The sequence below is a fragment of the Prionailurus bengalensis genome, chromosome C1 (genome assembly GCF_016509475.1).
Source record: "Prionailurus bengalensis isolate Pbe53 chromosome C1, Fcat_Pben_1.1_paternal_pri, whole genome shotgun sequence".
Classification (NCBI taxonomy): Eukaryota; Metazoa; Chordata; class Mammalia; order Carnivora; family Felidae; genus Prionailurus; species Prionailurus bengalensis.
In genome coordinates, this window is record NC_057345.1 from 27,739,602 (window position 1) to 27,759,372 (window position 19,771).

At 50.7% G+C, this 19,771-nt stretch overlaps 1 protein-coding gene and 1 long non-coding RNA gene across 3 annotated transcripts; one reads left to right on the top strand and one right to left on the bottom strand.

The window, feature by feature from the left end:
• Positions 1 to 8,637: 8,637 nt before the first annotated feature.
• On the bottom strand, positions 8,638 to 12,429 carry LOC122480278. 2 transcript variants are annotated; one of them, XR_006296542.1, is made up of 2 exons: positions 12,340 to 12,429; positions 8,638 to 11,706 (listed from the first exon to the last, which is right to left on the bottom strand). It is a non-coding gene; the product is annotated as an uncharacterized LOC122480278 (long non-coding RNA). The 2 variants fall into 2 exon arrangements; XR_006296541.1 differs by lacking the exon at positions 12,340 to 12,429 and adding an exon at positions 11,866 to 12,151.
• ADPRS (ADP-ribosylserine hydrolase) lies at positions 12,317 to 18,973 on the top strand. Its single transcript, XM_043574480.1, has 6 exons — positions 12,317 to 12,584; positions 15,554 to 15,650; positions 15,917 to 16,124; positions 16,228 to 16,412; positions 17,388 to 17,488; positions 18,130 to 18,973. The coding sequence occupies exons 1-6, from the start codon at positions 12,365 to 12,367 to the stop codon at positions 18,420 to 18,422; spliced, it is 1,104 nt and encodes a 367-aa protein (XP_043430415.1). The 5' UTR covers positions 12,317 to 12,364; the 3' UTR covers positions 18,423 to 18,973.
• Positions 18,974 to 19,771: the final 798 nt, after the last annotated feature.

The window sequence follows — 19,771 nt, forward strand, 5'->3', positions numbered from 1 at the left end:
CAGGTATAGGAAATTTTTTAAAAATCAGTAATTATAGCCAAATGCATACAGTTAAATGGAAATATGTGTAGCAATGACACAGAGACCATGCTCTGAAAAATCACAGAGGCTCTAATGTAAGACAGGCATAGAAAAGTGGCATGGTTCTCAAAGCACACTTCAGTCGGCCTGCTGATATGATTGTTTAGGGAGACGTGAACTGGACAGAACAAATAACCAATTATATTAGAGTTCAGGGGCTTGAACTTTCTTCATAGAAAGGGGTTCTCAGTGCAGTACACTTAAGCATGTGCAGAAATGAGGTGGCAGTCCAAGAGTCCAAGGTGATTTTGCTTTTGGGGGGTCGTGCCTCTTGAACTTTAAGTTCTTGTGGTTTCCGTTGTCTGATCACTTGACAGATTCTTCATAGTTGCTGAGACTTGCATACCTTGCAGATGCTTCCAGAAAATTAACTAGGTTAATCTGTCAATGCCAGGAAAGGACATGATCAATTTTATGATATATTATAAGATGTTTTTATCATAAGGGGGACTGAAATCTTTAGTCTTATCTGTAGAAGGAAGATGATTGGATTCCTATCTTCCATCACTTTTGTTACTTCTACAGTATCCACGGTTTACAAAGATCATTGCAACACCTTTACTCAGCAGCCCTTTTCTCGTGCTTGTCTCTATGAAAAGATCTTCCTCTAAGAATAATGCTTGAGTTCAAAATGTGTCTATAATTATAAACAAATCAGACATATTAGAGGCTTAGGATTATGAAGCCTAACATGACATCTGATTCTCAGCTAAAACAAAGTGTAACAGACTTGCTAAATGGTTTAGAAATAGCCCAAAAGTATTTGAAACTGCTAAATGTACACTATTACTCTGTCTTTACTGTAACATATCTTGCTAAATGGAGTTTGCACATTATCTTGTAAACACCAAGACTGAAAACAACGTAGGAGTCATTTTTTGATTTGGGGGCGGGGGGGGTTGGTACCCCAGGTTGGGAACATAGGAATAGTTCTGATGCTGCACCAGACAGGATTTCAGTAACCACTATCATTCAGGCATCATTCAAAATGTCCTTTGTATCTTATACAAATGTAGCGTTAAGGTCGTTATTTTTTTAAGATTTTTTTTTTTTTTAATTGGGGCGCCTGGGTGGCGCAGTCGGTTAAGCGTCCGACTTCAGCCAGGTCACGATCTCATGGTCCGGGAGTTCGAGCCCCGCGTCAGGCTCTGGGCTGATGGCTCGGAGCCTGGAACCTGTTTCCGATTCTGTGTCTCCCTCTCTCTCTGCCCCTCCCCCATTCATGCTCTGTCTCTCTCTGTCCCAAAAAAATAAATAAACGTTGAAAAGATTTTTTTTTTTAAGTAATCTCTGTGCCCAACATAGCACTTTGAACTCACAACCCCGAGATCAAGAATCACATGCTCCATTGACTGAGCCAGCCAGGCACCCCAACAAGGTTGTTTGACCATGTTTATATATTTTGTTTTGTGAGTTTAATTTTTCTAATTTATTTTTGTACTTTCATAGAGATTTTATATTATGAAAGTTGGCCATCTGTGGTATCCTTCTGAATTGTATTTTTAAAAATCTAGTAGGAGGTGCTATCTAACCCTTTAATTACAAAAAGTATGACTATTGTCTACATTAAGGCCCTTTAGATACTGATTTGGAAATCTGGGGGCGCCTGAGTGGCTCAGTTGGTTGAGCATCTGACTCTTGATTTCTCAGGTCATGATCCCAGGGTCATGGGATCGGGTCCCACGTCAGGCTCTGTGCTGAGCGTGCAACCTGCTTGGGAGGGATTCTCTTTTCTCTGCCCCTCTCCCCCACTAGCACTTATTCTCTCTCTAAAATAAAAAAGAGAAAGAAAAAACCTGCACAAAAGTGTAACATTTTACCTTGAGTATGGCGAGCTACTTTCCATTCATTTTAACCGAGAGATTTTTTTTCTTATGCAAGAGTGAGCTCTGAGGATAAGAAGAGAAAATCAAGTGGAGGAAAAAACAAAACAAAAACCTGTTTCAACCTCCAGGGCAAATCAGCAGCAGCTCTGTAGTGGAACCAGTAGTCATTTTTGACTAATGTGCTATGCAAAACTATTAGCCTCACCTAAGTCTCCGCCCTGAGGATCTCAGGACAAATGCCAGACCAGCAGAAAAGCATACTGGAAAAAAGGACGGAGTCAAACGGTTCCCTCTGGAGTAAGTAATAAATGTACAAGCAAAGAAATACTTAAGTGAAAGAGGCCACCTCTTTCCACCCACTCCATGTTTAAAAAAAAAAAGAAAAAAGAAAGATGGGGGGGCCCCTGGCTGGCTCAGTTGTTAAGAGTATGTGACTCCTGATTCAAGCCCCACGTTGGGCATAGAGCTTACATTAAAAAAAAAAAAAAAAAAAAAAGTAATTTCCTCTGGGACAATGATACCCAACTCTGTTGGCAAATAACTCTTATATAAAACCTCAAGATCTTCCACCAGACCTTGGAAGGAGGGTTACTTAACCGTGCATAGCCAGACCCAGTCCCAATTTAAAGCAAAACTCTTCTAATGTAACACGAAGTTGTTGCTTGAAAAACATTCCCGCAACCACAGCTGCCACATTCTAAAACAGCGATTTCCAGAGTTTAATTCACTAGTAAACACCTTCAGTCATTGCTGTCATTTGCCAGGCATGTTGGTAAGCTGCTTAGGACTTCACTTTGATTATCTACGTATGACAACAAAGAAGATGAAAAAAAAAAGTCTTCAAATTTGTTCTTTGTTTTTTCTGCTTAAGAGGGGAAGAAAGGCTAAAACAGAACAGCTTTTAAGATGTTCAGTTTGGTTTTCTGCATATTGGCAACAACTGATATTTTAGTATGCTACTAAATAGGAAAAGATGAATGAAATTATCATTCACCCTGTGAATTATCTTTACATCTATTTTCCTCTTAGCTTTAAATTAAATAGAAAACAACCTCAAGTGAACACCAAAATAGGAACTGCTGTTTTCTTAGAGATACGGCCACTTGAAAGAAAAAAATAAGGAAAGATAATTTATGTAAAATCTCTCCAGAGAAAAGGAAGTTAATGATCATGGAGAAATTATGGTCCAGCATTCAGGTAGTTTATAATGTCTACAAAGATCAAGCAGCATAGTAGCATACCTCAGTAGGAATGGCTTGGGCAAGCATACTAAGTCATACTGTATTTGTGTGTAGGCATTGGAAGCGCCTGCCACGGAAAGATACTTGCACTTTGGAAGACAACACACAAAACTGGTTGTGCAGGCAATATAGTTACATTCAGTAGCTATAGGGGTACCTTATCAAGATTTTTTTCAAGCTTATGTATATTTTGAGAGCGTGAGCAGAAGAGGGCAGAGGGAGAGAGAGAATCCCAAGCTGACATCACAGAGCCTGACATGGGCTTGATCCCACAAACTGAGACCATGACCTGAGCTGAAACCAGGAGTCAGACACTTAACCAACTGAGCCACCCAGGGACCCCGAGATGCTATTTTTCGTATTAGAGTAAGATCACCCAGGGGCGCCTGGGTGGCTCAGTCGGTTAAATGTCCGACTCCTGATTTCAGCTCAGGTCATGATCTCACAGTTTGGTGAGCTCGAGCCCCCTGTCAGGCTCTGTGCTGGCAGTGCAGAACCTGGTTAGGATTCTCTGATCCTCCCCACTCATGCTCTCTCTCTCAAAAGAAGTAAGCATTTTTTTTTAAAGAAGCTCAGCTGACCATTAATTCTTTTATTTAAAATTTATTTTTGAGAGAGTGCATGCTCACAAGAGTAGCAGGAGGGGGTGGGCAGAAAGAGATGGGGACAGAGGATCCAAAGCAGGTTCTGTGCTAACAGCAGAGAGCTGGATGCGGGGTTCAAAGTCAGGAACCATGAGATCATGACCTGAGCCAGGTCGGATGCTTAACCAACTGAGCCAGCCAGGCACCCCAATTAAAGTACTTTAGAACATTGTTCTGATTCGGTAGAAGTTGTACTCTCTGAGGATTTGAATCATTGGAATTCACTAAATTAGGTAGTCTCTGACATTTACTGGAAGGAGAAAATTGAGTACAGAGAATATACATATTATAGTACTTCACAGATTTTGAGAGAAAATGGCTTGTTGTTGCCAAGCCACTTCATGTCTCCTGTGGCTAAATCTCAAATCACTTTTAAAAAAAAAAGTTACAAGTTAACAGTCTTCTGCTTCATGTTTTTTTTTTTTTTCACATTAAAAATAATGTCTTCCTTCATTGTATCTCTAGTATCCTTTAAAACCCATGAGAATGCTGAATAGATACTTAGGTTCTTTAACTTTAAAGAGAAATAGCAGCCAATTGAGGAACACCACAACTAGACATGTGCCAGTCAAGCTCATTTTCTTCCTCTTCATAATATTCATATGTGATGTGGCTGCTTTATCTAAGAGCAGCATTCCCAGGGTAATGCACATATTAAATAGAGAACTGATGCATATTTCTGCCAGAAACTGAGAGTAACCCACTCATGGATATAATGTATAAGACCTGTACGAGGATCCCTTTGAGCATATGGGGCTCTGTTTATATGTGTCCACCTGAGACTAGATATCATCACGATCACAAAACACAGAGCTTAAAGCTGCCCACAAGATTTTGTTAAAAATAAATTCCCTATTTCATTTCAATAAATGCACAGTTCCCCCAAAAGAGCCAAAAATAGCCCCTGCTTGGAGGGGTCGTGATAATTTGTGGGCTTCCTGACTCTGATGTTGGCCTTTCTTAGTTCTCTCAGCAACCCAGGCAGCCATTTGCTCAGCTGGGATACCCCTTCCCTCCAAATGGTAAATGTCATCTGACGTAAATTTCTTCTTAGCAGAAAAGTGGACACTTAGAAATGACATCAGCTGGGGCATCTGGAAGGCCTCAGGGCTTTCATCATAATCCATCATCACAAAAACAAACAGAACAAAACAAAACAAAACAAAAACCTTTCTGTTGAATGCACTGGAGTGCTGCCAGGACTGTACCAAGATCTGAAATTCTTCAGCAGTTTTGCTTATTACACATGATCTAAACTGCAATGGTAAACATCACAATAACAGTGGTTTGGGTGTTTCTAGTACAAAATGATGGCGGCTGGGTGGCTCAGTTGGTTAAGTGTCTGACTTTGGCTCAGGTCATTATCTCACAGTCCGTGAGTTCGAGCCCCAAGTTGGGCTCTGTGCTAGCAGCTCAGAGCCTGGAGCCTGCTTTGGATTCTGTGTCTCCCTCTCAATCTCTCTCTCTCTCTCTCTCTCTCTCTCTCTCTCTCTCTCTCTCTCTCTCTCTCAAAAATGAATAAACGTTAAAAAATTTCCAAAACGATAGAACATGGCATCACTCATTCTTAACACTCCATTTTTCTTGGTCCAATCCATCAGCTGCCTGACCTTTTCTGCTAATACCTTCTTCCTTTGGCCAGGATGTGCAGGAACCTCATGAGTCATGAACACCAAGGCCACCATCATAGTCAGAGATACATGCCAAAGCCACCACCATTCTGCCATATTTGTTTACTGCTTTCAGTTATAAAATGTTTCAAAACATAAACTAAAATTTCTTCATTTCTTCCAGCAATTAATTTTTCCAAGACCTTTATTTCCCTGTCTTCTTTAACCCTAGTAAAAGAGCAATATCACAAAGTCCCATGCATGTCTGGTTTGTGAGCTATATATTAGAGTTTAGAAAATACTCTGTGGGGAAAAATATATATATTCCATGGTCAGGAAGTTTGGGAAATGTTCTAGCCTCAGTCTTCCTGGAGCACTCCAGACTCACATTTCTAACTGCCTACCAGGCAGCGCCTGGATCCACCACAAGCACCCCAAACTTCTGAAAAGCCGACCTCATCTTCCCCTTACCTACCAAGCTCCCTTGGTTCTCCCCTCTTTCCTCTGTGGAGGTATTTATCACACCATCCCACCAATCACTGGGGTGTTAAAACTGAGGACTCTTCTGGGACTTCTCTCTTTCCCTCATCTGTCAAACCTGAGCTTGGTGCCCCAGCTCAGGTTTGATAATTGAGGGTGGCTCAGTCGGTTGAGCATCTGACTTTGGCTCAGGTTGTGACCTCGCAGTACCTGAGTTTGAACGCAGGATCAGGCTTGCTACTGTCAGCATGGAGCCTGCTTCAGATCCTCTGTTCCCCCCCCCCCCCCATCTCTGCACCTCCTCTGCTTACACACTCTCTCTCAAAATAAAAACATCAAACCTGAACTTGGCCTCTGGGGCAGATTGGCTGGGTTTGAATCCAGGCTTTACCACTATGTTATGTGACCCTGGGCACGTTCCTCACTTCTCTGTGCCTCAGTTTTCTCGCCTGTAAGACAAACATGGTAATAGCACCCACCTCCTAGGATCATTCAGCACAGTCCTCAGAAGAGGACCAGGCCAGCCTATGGGGGAGAGAGAGCATCCTTGCCTCCCTCTCAATTTCCAGAGCCACCACTAGAGGCAGTGTAGAGTTGTAACAGGGAGAAGGTGAACCTGAGTTTCCATCCCTGTCTTTTGCAGTGCCAGTCTCCAGTTGCCTCTGAAAACGGGGATAGTGCCTACCTCCCCTATTAGTTATCAACATTAAATGTCAACATTTCCCAAGGCCTAGAACAGTACTGGCATGGTTGAATTTTTTCCCTTCTCTTTTTAAAAAAATGGTTGGATTTTGGACGTACCTGTGTGGCTCAGTCGATGAAGCAATAGACTTTGCCTCAGGTCATGATCTTATGGTTGGTGAGTTCAAACCCTGCATGCCGGTCTCTGGTGTCAGCGTGGAGCCTGCTTCAGACCTTCTATCCTTGTCTCTCTGTCTCTCCCCCCGCCCCCACTCACACGCATGCTCCCTCTCTCTCTCAAAAATAAATTAAAAAAAAAAAAAAAGGTTGGATTTTTGTAATGTATAGAATTTCATTTTTGTTATTATTATTATTATTTTGAGAGATAGAGAGCGAGTGGGGGAGGGACAGAGAGAGGGAGGGAGAAAGAATCCCAAGCAGGCTCTGCACTGTCAGTGCAGAACCTGATGTAGGGCTTGAACCCAGAAACAAACCAGGAGATTTGGTTTGAGCTGAAATCAAGAGTTAGGCACTTAATCTACTGAGCCAACCAGGCACCGCTCTAGAATTATTGAATCACTATATTGTACACTTGAAATTAATAGAACACTGTATGTTAACTATACTGGAACTAAAAGACCTAAAACAAGAAAAAAATGGCTGGATTTTGAGCTTTGCTTCTAACACCCCAGTTACCTCCCCATGGATGCGGCCTCTCCAAATACAAGCATCATTCCATCTCTGCCATCAAGCAGATGGATGCACTTCTTGGGCAAGACAGGACCAAATGAATGTGGGTCAATATTGTTGAGTATATATACATATATTTCTGGAAGGTACCTGACGGGGATTGAGCCTGAGCTGGAGATTACATTTTTTTATGTACTGTGTGTTTGTGTATGTGTGTATATGTATGTGTGTGTGTGTGTGTGTGTGTGTGTACACACACACACACACACACACACACACACACATACTGTAGACATATATAAAATAGATACATATTTTTACCATGTCGATGCATAACTTTTATCAAAATATAAATGTTTAACGTGTAAATGGAGTAAACGGGATATCGTGATGCCCTCCTCTCGACCCCCCACCCCCGATGCCCGCCGGCCGCCCCAGCCCTGCGGCCCCGCTGTCCTACTTCTCGAGCCTCCCGCCCCTCGGAGCCGCCCCGCGACGGCCAACCTAACAGCCAGTGTAGGTAAGGCGAGCGCGGAGGGCGGGTGCCTAGCAACCGGGGGCGCCGAACGGAGGCGCTTGGGACGCGAGGCGGAAGTGCGAACAGGGCTGGAGGTGAGAGGACTAGTAGCGGGGCGGGTAGGGGGGGCTCTCACCCAAGCCGAGTTCCCTCCCTGTCCCCCGCCTCCTCCTTTCTCGATGCCTGCTCCTGGGTATTAATTCAAACCAAAGATGAACATACGGGGCGGGGGGGGGGGGGGGGGTGGGAGGGCTGGGCTGGGACCTAGACAGACCCCGGCTCCTCCCAATCCGAGCCCTCACACACCCTCCCTTCCTCCTCCCACAAAAGGCGGAGGTTGGAGGTGGGACGACCTTATGGGGAGGGAGCCACACACACACCCCACCCCCCCCCCACCCCCGGCCCGCCCCAACTCTCTAATGCCAACCTGTGTTCCCTGCAAAACTAAGTCGTCCTCTCCTTGGATGGAGAACAGGGCTTCTCCTCTTAGAGCCTCAGGGTCCTGGCCCAAAGCTGGGGCGAAACAACAAAAGAAAGTTCCACACGACTTGGTTGCTGGAAGTAGGGGTGGAATAGATTAAGGGCTATTTTTCCTGCTAACGGCCCTCCCTCCAACCAGCCCCACTAAGCATTTGGCAACACACACACACACACACACACACACACACACACACACACACCCTGAAGGATTCCATTGTCCCCTTTCACCATTTTCCAGGACCTGCAGGGTCCAGGAGTTTGTGCCTGTGGATGGATGGATGGGTGGGAGGAGACTTGGTGAATACCTCCCACAAAGCTAGTAGAGTCCAGGCTGTTCCCAAGCAGGGTTCCTGCAGGAAGGGGGCTGGCACAATAAGGACAGAAACATGTTCTTTGGGCTCTTGATCCAGAACAGGATCCCCTGAGTGGTCTCCTGCAGCCTCATTTTCCCTCTCCAGCAGAGGTGGGTGATTGGAACAGGCCTGGGGTGTTCTGACCCTTCAATCCCAGCACCATGGCCACGCTAAGCGTCAAGCCCAGTCAACACTTCCAGTTGCCGGACTGGCACACCAACAGCCGCCTGTTGTCCACCAATGCTGAGCGGCAGCGAGATACTTCGCACCAGATCCGCCAAGAGGCCCGGGTCCTCCGCAATGAGACCAACAACCAGGTTGGAGGCCAGAGCCTAGTTGGGTGGGCAATGGGGAGAGCCCCAATCCCACACCCTCTTTATCTGTCTTTGTCTCTTCCAGACCATTTGGGATGAACATGACAATAGGACTCGACTGGCAGAGAGGATTGATACGGTCAACCGTTGGAAGGAGACGCTGGACAAGTGTCTGACAGATTTAGATGCTGAGATTGACGCCCTAACACAGGCAGGGAGCCAGGGACCCTGCTGCAAAGACCTCCCCACCCTCCTCACTTTGGGATCCATGCACCCAAAGTTATGGGAGTATTGGGCAGCATGTCCATCTGAGTCACCCACTGGCCCCTCTGCTAAAGTGGGGATGAGTGCTGCTTCCCAGTGGATGGCCCCACTAGCATCCTGTGCCCTCTCCCTTCTAGATGAAAGAATCAACAGAGCAAAACCTGCAGGCCAAGAACCTGCCTCTGGATGTGGCAATTGAGTGCCTGACCCTGCGGGACAGTCGGCGTGACATTGATGTGGTGAAGGATCCTGTGGAGGAAGAGCTGCACAAAGAGGTGGAGGTCATTGATGGCACCAAGAAGGCCTTGCAACAAAAGATTAGCCAGGCCTTCCAGAAGCTCTGGTAAGGGAGCTGTATCATTCCCATGTTCCCCTGCACTTGAAGGCTGTGTGTCTTACGTGTGAAACATGTATTGTGGGTAGTGAGCAACTGGCTCTCAGGCTGCCTCCTGCCCCTGCTGTGCCCCCAGCAGAAACCACTCGCTGATTTTAGCACTCCTTCCACCACCTGAGACACGGTCTCAGAATGCTGCCCGTGACCCGGCTTTAGGCAGCCATTGCCAACTAATTGGGAGCATGAGAGATGAAGCCTATTTTCCACCACCCCCAAGTACCTTCTTGTGAGCCTCAGTGGGTGTGTGAGCCTCAGTGGGTGTAGCTACGTACGTGTGTCCCCGTGAGTGTGTGCAAGCATGTGGGTGTCACCATTTTGTCCGTAGAGAGCCCCTCCAGCTGTGCTGGTCTATGTCTCTGCTGCAGCAGCTCCACTGTCAGCCCAGCTGGCCTAGCCCTCATGTCCCTTCAGTACAATGGGGGCTATGTTCTGGGACCTTGGGGGGATGGTTCCTGATCGAATCTGGCCCTTCCCCAGCCTCCTGCAGGAAGTCCGACAGCAGCTCAACTCTGACCATCGGGACAAAATGGAGACATTGGACATTGACAGAGGCTGCCTCTCTCTCAACCTCAAGTCCCCAAACATCTCTCTGAAGGTCAATCCCACGCGTGTTCCCAATGGGTAAGAAGTGTTTCACCCAGTTTCTCCTCCCCACCTCACAGGCCATACTCGTATGACCCCAGTGTCTCCTGCCACCCACAGCTCCTCCAGCCTGCAGCAGTGGGATGACTTCAGCCAGTTCAACAAGGACCGGGCAGAGGCTGAGATGAAAGGAGCAGTAGAGCTGAGGGAGGCCATCGCCCTAACTATTGCCGAGGTGCCTGGCCACTCCCCACACCCTGTTCTCCCACAGCTAGTTGGTGGGCCAATTGTTCCTGTTGGCCATGTGGCATGCCATCACCTCACCTGAGCAACTTCCTCAATGGCCATGAGCTTACACCCTCCCCTTGCCCTGCCTCCCCTGTCCTTCAGACCAACAATGAACTTGAAGCCCAGAGGGTTGCAACAGAATTTGCCTTCAGGAAGCGGCTGCGGGAGATGGAGAAAGTATACAGTGAGCTCAGGTGGCAGGAGAAGAATGTGAGCCTTCTCTGTTGAGTCCCTGGGGCCCGGATGTCCTGCTGTGGGATGAGAGCCCACAGGAAGCCCTGGACAGGGTGCACTATGGTGGGTTCAGCTGGTGGAGACCGGTCACTCTGTCCCTGCAGACCTTGGAGGAGATCGCCGAGCTGCAGGAGGACATCCGGCACCTAGAGGAGGATCTGCGCAGAAAGCTACAGAACCTGAAGCTCTGCCATACCCGACTGGAGTCCAGAACTTACCGTCCCAATGTGGAACTCTGCCAGGACCAGGTGCAAGGGCTCCCCAGTGGGGCACGGGGTCCCTGCTAAGGCTTCCTCAGGATCACCCCCCAGCACATGTTTCTGGCGGAGCAGGGGTGCTGGTGGAGGGCAGTACCCAAACTCAAGGAGAGTACACTGATCTGGGCCTCCCAACCCACTCCCCTGCCTCTAGGCACAGCATGGCCTCACTGACGAGGTTCACCAATTAGAGGCAACCATTGCTGCCCTGAAGCAGAAGCTGGCACAAGCACAGTAAGTTTGGGGAGTGGGCAGCAGGGGGAGGGAGACACCGCCCACCCACAGGGCCTTTTGCTGCCTTCTGGCTTCCTCGATGTCTTCCTGACTGAAGGCCAGAGAGCTCTGCCCCGGCCTCCCAGGATCATGCAGGAGTGAGGGGTTGTTTGTGCCTCCTCCCTAGGGATGCTCTGGATGCTCTCTACAAGCACCTGGCCAGGCTGCAGGCTGACATCGCCTGCAAGGCCAACTCTATGCTGTTGGACACCAAGTGCATGGACACCCGTCGGAAGCTGACTGTGCCTGCTGAGAAGTTTGTGCCGGAGGTGGACACCTTCAGCCGTACCACAAACCGCACCCTGAGTCCACTCAAAAGCTGCCAGCTGGAGCTGGTGTAGTGTTAGGTGGCTGAGGGATGAGGGGAGGGTCAGATGGGAGATGGAAGGTGGGGGCGGGGGGCGTGGAGAGAATGAATCTAATAAACGTGGTGGTTCTCAGTCCAGATGGTTTTCTGGTGCTGCAGCCAGCAGGGAGTGAGAGGCTTCCTGGCCCTCCTGTGTGTGGAAGAGCAAAGCTGAGGAACATCATCCCGCCCCCCCCCCCCACCCCCCAGCTCCTTGTTCTCAATCTGATTCCTTCCCTCCTCCCTCCTCAGGGAAGTCCTCTCTGGACTAGGCCAGCATCCCCTGGGCTCTAGCAGCGTGACCGCTCACCAGCTTTGCTCCAGCTGGACCCTTGCCTGCCCTCCTGATGCCCAGGAGAGGCCCGGGGTGGGGTGGGGGTGAGGTGGAGGGGCAGGCCTGATGGAGCCAAGAGCTGGGACAGCCCTGGGTAGGGCTGTGATTGCTGGGGCCCAGAGCGAGGCTTCCTAAAAGCAGGCCACGGGAGCGGGGTGGGGAGGTGAGGGGTGGAGACAGTGGCCGCAAGGGCTGCTGTGGTCCGCTGGTCTGGCTCAGGGCCCTCCCCTCAGGGACCCTTTAGCGGCCGTCCCGCCCGTCTGTGACGTTTACGGGATTATGGAGCTAAAAGCGGAGGCCAGGCCCAAACCAGTGATGCCGGACGCCGGAGCTGCGTCTCCGGGCCGCTGGGCGGCGCTGTGGGCGCGGAGAGACGCTGAGGCTCCGGGACGCTGGGCGGCACTGTGGGGCTGGCGGGAAGCGTTGCTCTGGGGCGCGCGCCGGCCGTACCGGAAGTGGCGACTGCTCCGCGCGGATGGCGGTGGCGGCGGCGGCGGCGATGACGGCGGCGGGCTGCGCGGGCGCTGGGGCGGCCCGCTCCCTCTCTCGCTTCCGAGGCTGCCTAGCCGGCGCGCTGCTCGGGGACTGCGTGGGCTCCTTCTACGAGGCGCACGATACCGTCACCCTGACGTCAGTCCTGCGTCACGTCCAGAGCCTGGAGCCGGACCCAGGCTCGCCGGGGAGCGCGCGGACAGGTGGGCGGGGCCGGGTGCACGTGAGGACGCGGAGGCCGGGGGTCCGCGGGGGCCTCGGGGCGGGAGGGACTGGCATCGGAGATAAGGCCGCCCGGGGCTGCGGGGGCCGGGTCTGGATGAGCCGCAGGCAGCTCGGACTCAGCGCGTCGGAATTCGAGCCCCGGCTTCGCACGTCTCGCCCCAGCTCGCGGCCGGGCAACACCATCCAATCAGCCGCGCAATCCTGAAACCCCGGTGTCATTCTTCTGCGTTGCGCCTGCTCCAGTGTATACGCCGCTGCCGTTTTTGCTCCTTCTACCCAGTTCTCCCAAATCACATTCTCCACACATCAGGGAGAACCCTTCTCGGAAACAGATGTTACGGGGGCCTCCACCGCAGGAAGCACTGCAGTGATTTTCCCTTATCCTCAGAATAGAAGCAAACTCTTTAACGTGACCTACCTGGCCGGCCCTCCCCCGACTCTCCATTTCACTTTCTACCACCCTTGGCCTTCTGCACTCGTCTCCTCTCACCCCAGCTCGCTCTAGCCCAGGCTTTTGCAGTGCTGTATGTATAAAGCCTGTCTCCCCTCCACTGCTCTCCTTGTGCAGCCAGGTCCTCCCTCATCCAGATTTCTGACCAGCGTCATGTCTGAGGTCAAGCGGAGGATGATTCTTGGAGAGCATGTAGAACAGTAAGAAAAAGGGGCCGTACTCAGAACGCTGAAGGAGCAAAAGGAGCTAGAGAACGAAATGGTTTGATAGGAAATGAGGCAGGGGGGCATGGGTATCGACACTACCCAAGAGAATTTCAAAATGAGGACACTAGTCAGTGGTGTCATGCTACAGAGAGGTTCAAGTCTGGTTTCGAAAAGCATTTTCAGTCGATGGGGAGCCTGGGTGGATCAGTCAGTTAAGCATCTGATTTCGGGGTTTGTGGATTTGAGGCCCGCATGGGGCTCTGTGCAGACAGCTCAGATCCTGGAGCCTGCTTTGAATTCTGTCTCCCTCTTTCTCTGCCCCACCCCTGCTTGTTCTCTTTCCCTCTCTCACTGAAAAATAAAAAATAAACGTTAAAAAAAAAAAAAGCATTTTCAGTAGAATGTTGAAACCTGGACGTTAGATTTCAATGGATTTAGGAGGAAGTAGAAAGAGGAAAAAGAGTATGGTTTAGTATGATGGGAAAGAGAGCCAGGAGCCATGGTTGAGGCAAAGATAAGACGGAGGGATGGTTTGTAATTTCATCTTTGGTTTGATGTTAAGATGAAGGGACAACATTTTAGGTTAGCAGGTGTTTGAGGACCTTTTGGATACAGGTAGCAGAAAACTCAGGACGACCTGAGCAGAAAGAGAATTCATTGGGTGACATAACTGAGAAGTCCAGAGGTAGGTCTGGTTTTGTGCGGCGCTGAAATCCAGGGGCTCAAGTCACATCAAGACCCAGCTCCTCTCCTTATTCAGATCCACATTCTTCCGGGTTGGCTTCACTCGCTCTGGCAGACCCTCCCCGTGGGGTGACCTCAGCAGTTCCAGCAGAGGAAGTCTGTCTGCAGCAGCCCCAGCAGAAATCCCAGATTGCGTCTCCTCGGCCTGGCTTGGCCATCTATCCATCCCTGAACAAAGGAGTAGTAGGGTGTGCTATTTGAGGAGGCTGTTGGTGGTGTGAACCTTATGCCCTAACCACATGGGCTGAAGATGGTAGAGAAGTGGCTCCCTGGGGACAGACTGGGTGCAGGAACCACACAAAGGGAGAATGGGTGTTGCTCTACCACACAGGGAGGGGTTGAGGGGACAGGAGAGAAGAGGAAGAACACGTCCCCTGAGGGGCTGGGCTGGATGGACTAGAAGAGGGACTCACTTGGTCAAGGGGTAACAAAAGAGTGTGGCTGTGGCTAAGAGGGCTGTTGACTCCTCTTCCTTGTGAAGCCAGGATGGGAGCCTCCTTAAGAGTGAAAGGGAGAAAGGGGTGGGGGGGCTTGCAATACACAGAGTGGAGTGGGGCTGGGGGCTCACAGGGAGTATGCTTCCTTCTCTGTAGCCCTCTCCTCCTGCAGTAAAACCAAGTCCTAGTCTTGCTGGCTCACAGCCCACTTGAGACATCATATAACCAGTGTTGCTGAGTCAGAAGTGCCAGAGCCGTACTCCCGGGCACCGAGAAGGAGAAGCAGGGCAGGTGGAGGGAGGGTCGACCCAGGCTCCAAGTTTCGGGGAGCAGTGGGATGTAAGAGAGATGAGGGAAGGGGCCTACAACGAAGGGCTTCAGATGCCAGGGCAGTGAATTTGGCCTGATCCTGAAAGCAACAGACAGCCGTTAGGAGCAGGAGAGTGAGTTGAGGAAAGTGATAGTCTGCTTTTAGGAAGAATTTTCTGCTGCACATATAGGCTGGGTTGGAGGGTGGGGGTGGTGGTGCAGGAGAGCTACAGTCAGGGCAGGCAGAAGGAAACAGATTTTCCTTTGGAAGTCAGCAGGTCATAACTGACTCAGAATAAAGAATTGCTAAAAATCCCAAGGCCTGCAGCCCAGGAAACTGGCTGGGAGTGAGAGACTGACTTAAGGCATTCTAGAACTGGCAAATAAAAGTGGGAGGCCAGGGGCGCCTGGCTCAATCAGTAGAGCATGTGACTCTTGATCTTAGGGTCATGAGTTTGAGCCCCACATTGGATGTAGAGGTTACTTTAAAAAAACAATGGCGCCTGGGTGGCTCAGTTAAATGTCAGACTTCAGCTCACGTCATGATCTCACAGTTCGTGGGTTCGAGCCCCACATTGGGCTCTGTGCTGACAGCTCAGAGCCTGGAGCCTGTTTCAGATTCTGTGTCTCCCTCTCTCTCTGCCTCTACCATGCTCACGCTCTGTCTCTCTCTGTCTCAAAAATAAACAAACATTAAACAAAAAATTTTTTTTAAATAAAGGAGGGGGGCAGGAGGCCAAAGCCACCACCTTCAAGCCCTGCAGTGTGATCTCACCCCCACTCCCACCCTGTCCCTGCAGAAGCATTGTACTACACAGACGACACAGCCATGGCCAGGGCCCTGGTGCAGTCCCTGCTGGCCAAGGAGGCCTTCGACGAGGTGGACATGGCTCACAGGTGAGGGAGACGGGCCTGGGGTGAGGCAAAGCAGGTGGGCAGAATAACTGCGCTTCTTGGCCAGAGTGATGATGTCGGTGCATGCTGGGACCCCCACCCTCAGCGGGACACAGTAATGCTGTGGCTTCCCAAGCCAGAGGTGACAGCCCTGCTGGGACAGGCTCCTTTGGTCCCTAAGCCATCTTCTTTTCCCAGCAGCCAGCGTTCTCTCCCAGCCCTGACAGGCATCTTTTCAACCCTAATCCTGTCTCCGTTCTCTCCCCTAGATTTGCTCAGGAGTACAAGAAAGACCCTGATCGGGGTTACGGTGCTGGAGTAGTCACTGTCTTCAAGAAGCTCCTGAGCCCCAAGTGCCGTGATGTCTTTGAGCCTGCCCGGGCCCAGTTTAATGGGAAAGGCTCCTATGGCAATGGGGGTGCCATGCGGGTGGCCGGCATCTCGCTGGCCTATAGCAGTGTCCAGGACGTACAGAAGGTAATCCAGGTGGGCTGGTTGCTGGGCTTTCCCCTCCCTCCCTCTTCTCTGCAGGTTGGGTTCTGTGACAGCAAGTCTTCTGCCTCTGCTGCCTCTGCCCTAGTTTGCCCGGCTCTCAGCCCAGCTGACACACGCCTCCTCCCTGGGTTACAATGGCGCCATCCTGCAGGCCCTGGCTGTGCACCTGGCTTTGCAGGGGGAGTCATCCAGTGAGCATTTCCTCCAACAACTCCTGGGCCACATGGAAGAGCTGGAGAGTGACGCCCAGTCTGTCTCGGATGCCAGGGAGTGAGTATGTGGGATGGAGACAGGCTGGAAGGATGCTTATGGGTATGCATGCATTGCGGGGTCCTCTGGCCTGGCCACAATTTTAAGTTAATTTATTTATTTTGAGAGAGAGTGCACTCGTGTGTGTGAGCAGAAGAGAAAGGGAGAGAGAGAGAATCCCAAGAAGGTTCTGAGCTGTCAGTGCAGAGCCCAACACAGGGCTTGATCTCATGAATCGTGAGATCATGACCTGAGCCAAAATTAAGAGTTAGGTGCTGGGGCGCCTGGGTGTCTCAGTCTATTAAGCATCCAACTCTTAATTTTGGCTCAGGTCATGACCTCACGGTTTTTGAGATTGAGCCCCACATTGGGCTCTGTGCTGATATCGTGGGGCCTGCTTGGGATTCTCTCTCTCCCTCTGTCTCTGCCCCTCCCTGCTCATGCTCTCTTGCTCTCTCTCTCTCTCTAAAAATAAACATTGAGAAAAAAAAAAAACCTCACATATTTAAAAAAAAAGGGGGGGGGGGCGCTGGGTGGTTCAGTTAAGCATCCCACTTCAGCTCAGGTCATAACCTTAAGGTTCATGAGTTTGAGCCCCACATTGAGCTCACTGCTGTCAGTGCAGAGCCCACTTCGATCCTCTCTCTCTCTCTCTCTCTGCCCTTCCTCCACCTTCTCTCTCTCAGTCTTTCTAAATAAACATAAAAAAAAAAAAAGGATGCTTAACCCAGGTGCCCCTGAAACCTCCCTTCTTGAATTGCAGACTCTTAGGAGGGATGGGAAGAGCTCATTTGCCTTGACTCTGCTTTGAGGCCCTTAGGGTACCAGGGAATTAAAAAAGCAACTCACTTCTAGCCCTCTCCCACTTCTTGTCAGGACGTCTGTGCTGGGTGTCAGCCTGATCACTCCCGCCTCGCCCTCCCACACCCCTTCCCCTGCCTTCCATCTCTACCGTGCTGGCTCCGGCCTCCCTGAAATCTCACCCCTGACCCACAGGTTGGGCATGGAGGAGCGTCCCTACTCCAGCCGACTGAAGAAGATTGGAGCCCTTCTAGAGCAGGACTCAGTGACCAGAGAGGAGGTGGTGTCTGAGCTAGGTGGGTAGACCCCTCCCCCCCCCCCCCCCCACACACAGCCGTCACCCTCTGGGCTAGGCCTGGGCATGGGGACAGGACGGGAACCTGGAGGCATGCCTGCTTTTGTGTTTTTGCCTGGGGCTGCTGTGACAGCAGAGCCAGCTCTGTGCAGTCCCTGTGCAGGGTTGTAACCAGAGCACCTTCTTGCTCTATGGCTCTTCTAGGGCTGCAGCACCTTCAGCCTTACAGATAAATGTCCCCAGAAATGGCAGGTGGCTGCTGGTTTGGACAGTTGGTGTTGATAACTGATGCTTATTTACACGGCACTTGTCCTGTGTTCTGGGCACCTTGCAGAAGACTTTACCTGTGGCCCATTTCACCCCCACACTAGCCCTGTGAAAGTCTCTGACTTCATTCCCTCTCTGCCCAAGATGTCGAATCCCAAAAACAGGAATCTTAGCCATTAAGGAACTTTTCTGATCCATGGCTAATAGGAGAGAGAGCCAGGATTTGAACCTGGGTAGTCTAATTCTAGAACCCGTGGTCTGAATTATGGCCCAGCTTGAAGTTGAGAGTATTGGCTTGGGGTGAGTGGCCAGAAGAAGCCTGGGGACATAGAGAGTGGGTGAGTGCTGTGTCCCCATACGTTGGCTTCCCTACAGGGAATGGCATTGCTGCCTTTGAATCTGTGCCCACCGCCATCTACTGCTTCCTGCGCTGCATGGAGCCTGACCCTGAGATTCCCTCTGCCTTCAACAGTCTCCAAAGGACTCTTATCTACTCCATCTCACTGGGGGGGGACACAGACACCATTGCCACCATGGCCGGGGCCATTGCTGGTGCCTACTATGGGATGGAACAGGTGCCAGAGAGCTGGCAGCAAAGCTGTGAGGGCTACGAGGAGACAGACGTCCTGGCTCAGAGCCTGCACCGGCTCTTCCAGAAGAGTCTGTGAGGGCCACAGCTGCTGGGGCTCCACTGTGTCCAGCAGGACCAAGTACAGCTCAGATTGGAAACCCAGAGGCTTACTGCAGCATAGGTCACTGCCTCCGTCATCCTGCAGTGTGGGTGGAGCATACCTCTGGGGCAGGGTCTCTGGGGGAGGTCATTGGACAGTGAGTGTGGAGGGCTGGTGCCTCCATGATGCTCGGTTTCCAGCTCACTGCAGAGCGTTGGGCAAGCCCGGCTCCTCGGGCACACGGGAGGGATCTGGACAGCTTTGATCTTGGAAGGGCATTTGTGGCATTTTCCTTTATTATCTAACACATGGGGTTGGGTGGGGGGCAGAAGTGATCAGCAGTAGCGTCATTTCCCCTTGTTGGGATTTAGCCAGTTTGCCAGAGAGCATGTCTTTGGACAGAGCTCCTGGGCAGTAAGTTTACATGGATCAGGGAAACCAGCACTTGCATCTAGCTGATCTAGATACATACCTGGCCCTTGACTGTCATGGAGCTTATTAACAGCTTCCAGCAGAACTCCCAGCAATAAAATTGTTGGTAAATCCTACCACTGGTTCCTAAATCTCTCCTGTGCCCTGGATTCTGTCCACTTCACCCCACCCTTGACCTTCTCAAGCCTGGTGCCTCTTTATCGGCTCTGCCAGGAGCTAGGAACACAAGGCTGCCGAGATGTCAGGCAGATTCCTCCAGTTCTTCCAATTGTCTGCACAGCTGGTTCATCCAGGAAGGGCAAAGTGAGCATGATTTTGTCCTTTGGTCACTCAAAGTGGCCCAGGCAGTGGGCGAGACAAGCCAGATGTCCCTGGTTTCAAAGCCTGACTTCTTCATAGGTTGCTTCCCAAGTAGGACCCAAGAACAGGACCCCTGTAGGAGGATGCAGAGGGCAGTCTCTCTCACCGGATTGCCAACCATGGGGTGAGGAGGGTACATCGTGCCTTTGCCCTGCGTGGACTGAAGGCTGTGTGCCTCATTCTGTTATCTTGGGCCCCAGTCAAAGGCCTTGGCTTGAAAGATGGTTCTGTATACCATTTTGAGGAAAGGAAAATTTTAAAAGGGAGAAGACCTCTCCCCTCAAACTTCTGGGATATTTTCAGATTATCCTAGCCTCAGGGGAGAGAGAAGCATGCCCAGCTTTGCAGCTAACCTGAGGTTTGAGGACTGATGGGCAGGTCTGCTTTCAGCCAAGATTGTGTCCTGCCAGGCAGGGGCAAACCACAGGACTTCCCAGGACTTGGATTGTTTCAGGTTTGCTGCCCCATCCCTAGAGCCAGGGACCGATGCCTAGTGCTCAGCATGGGAAGCTGCGGGCAGGTGCTTTCAGTCCAGGACAGCACCTCCAGTCGTG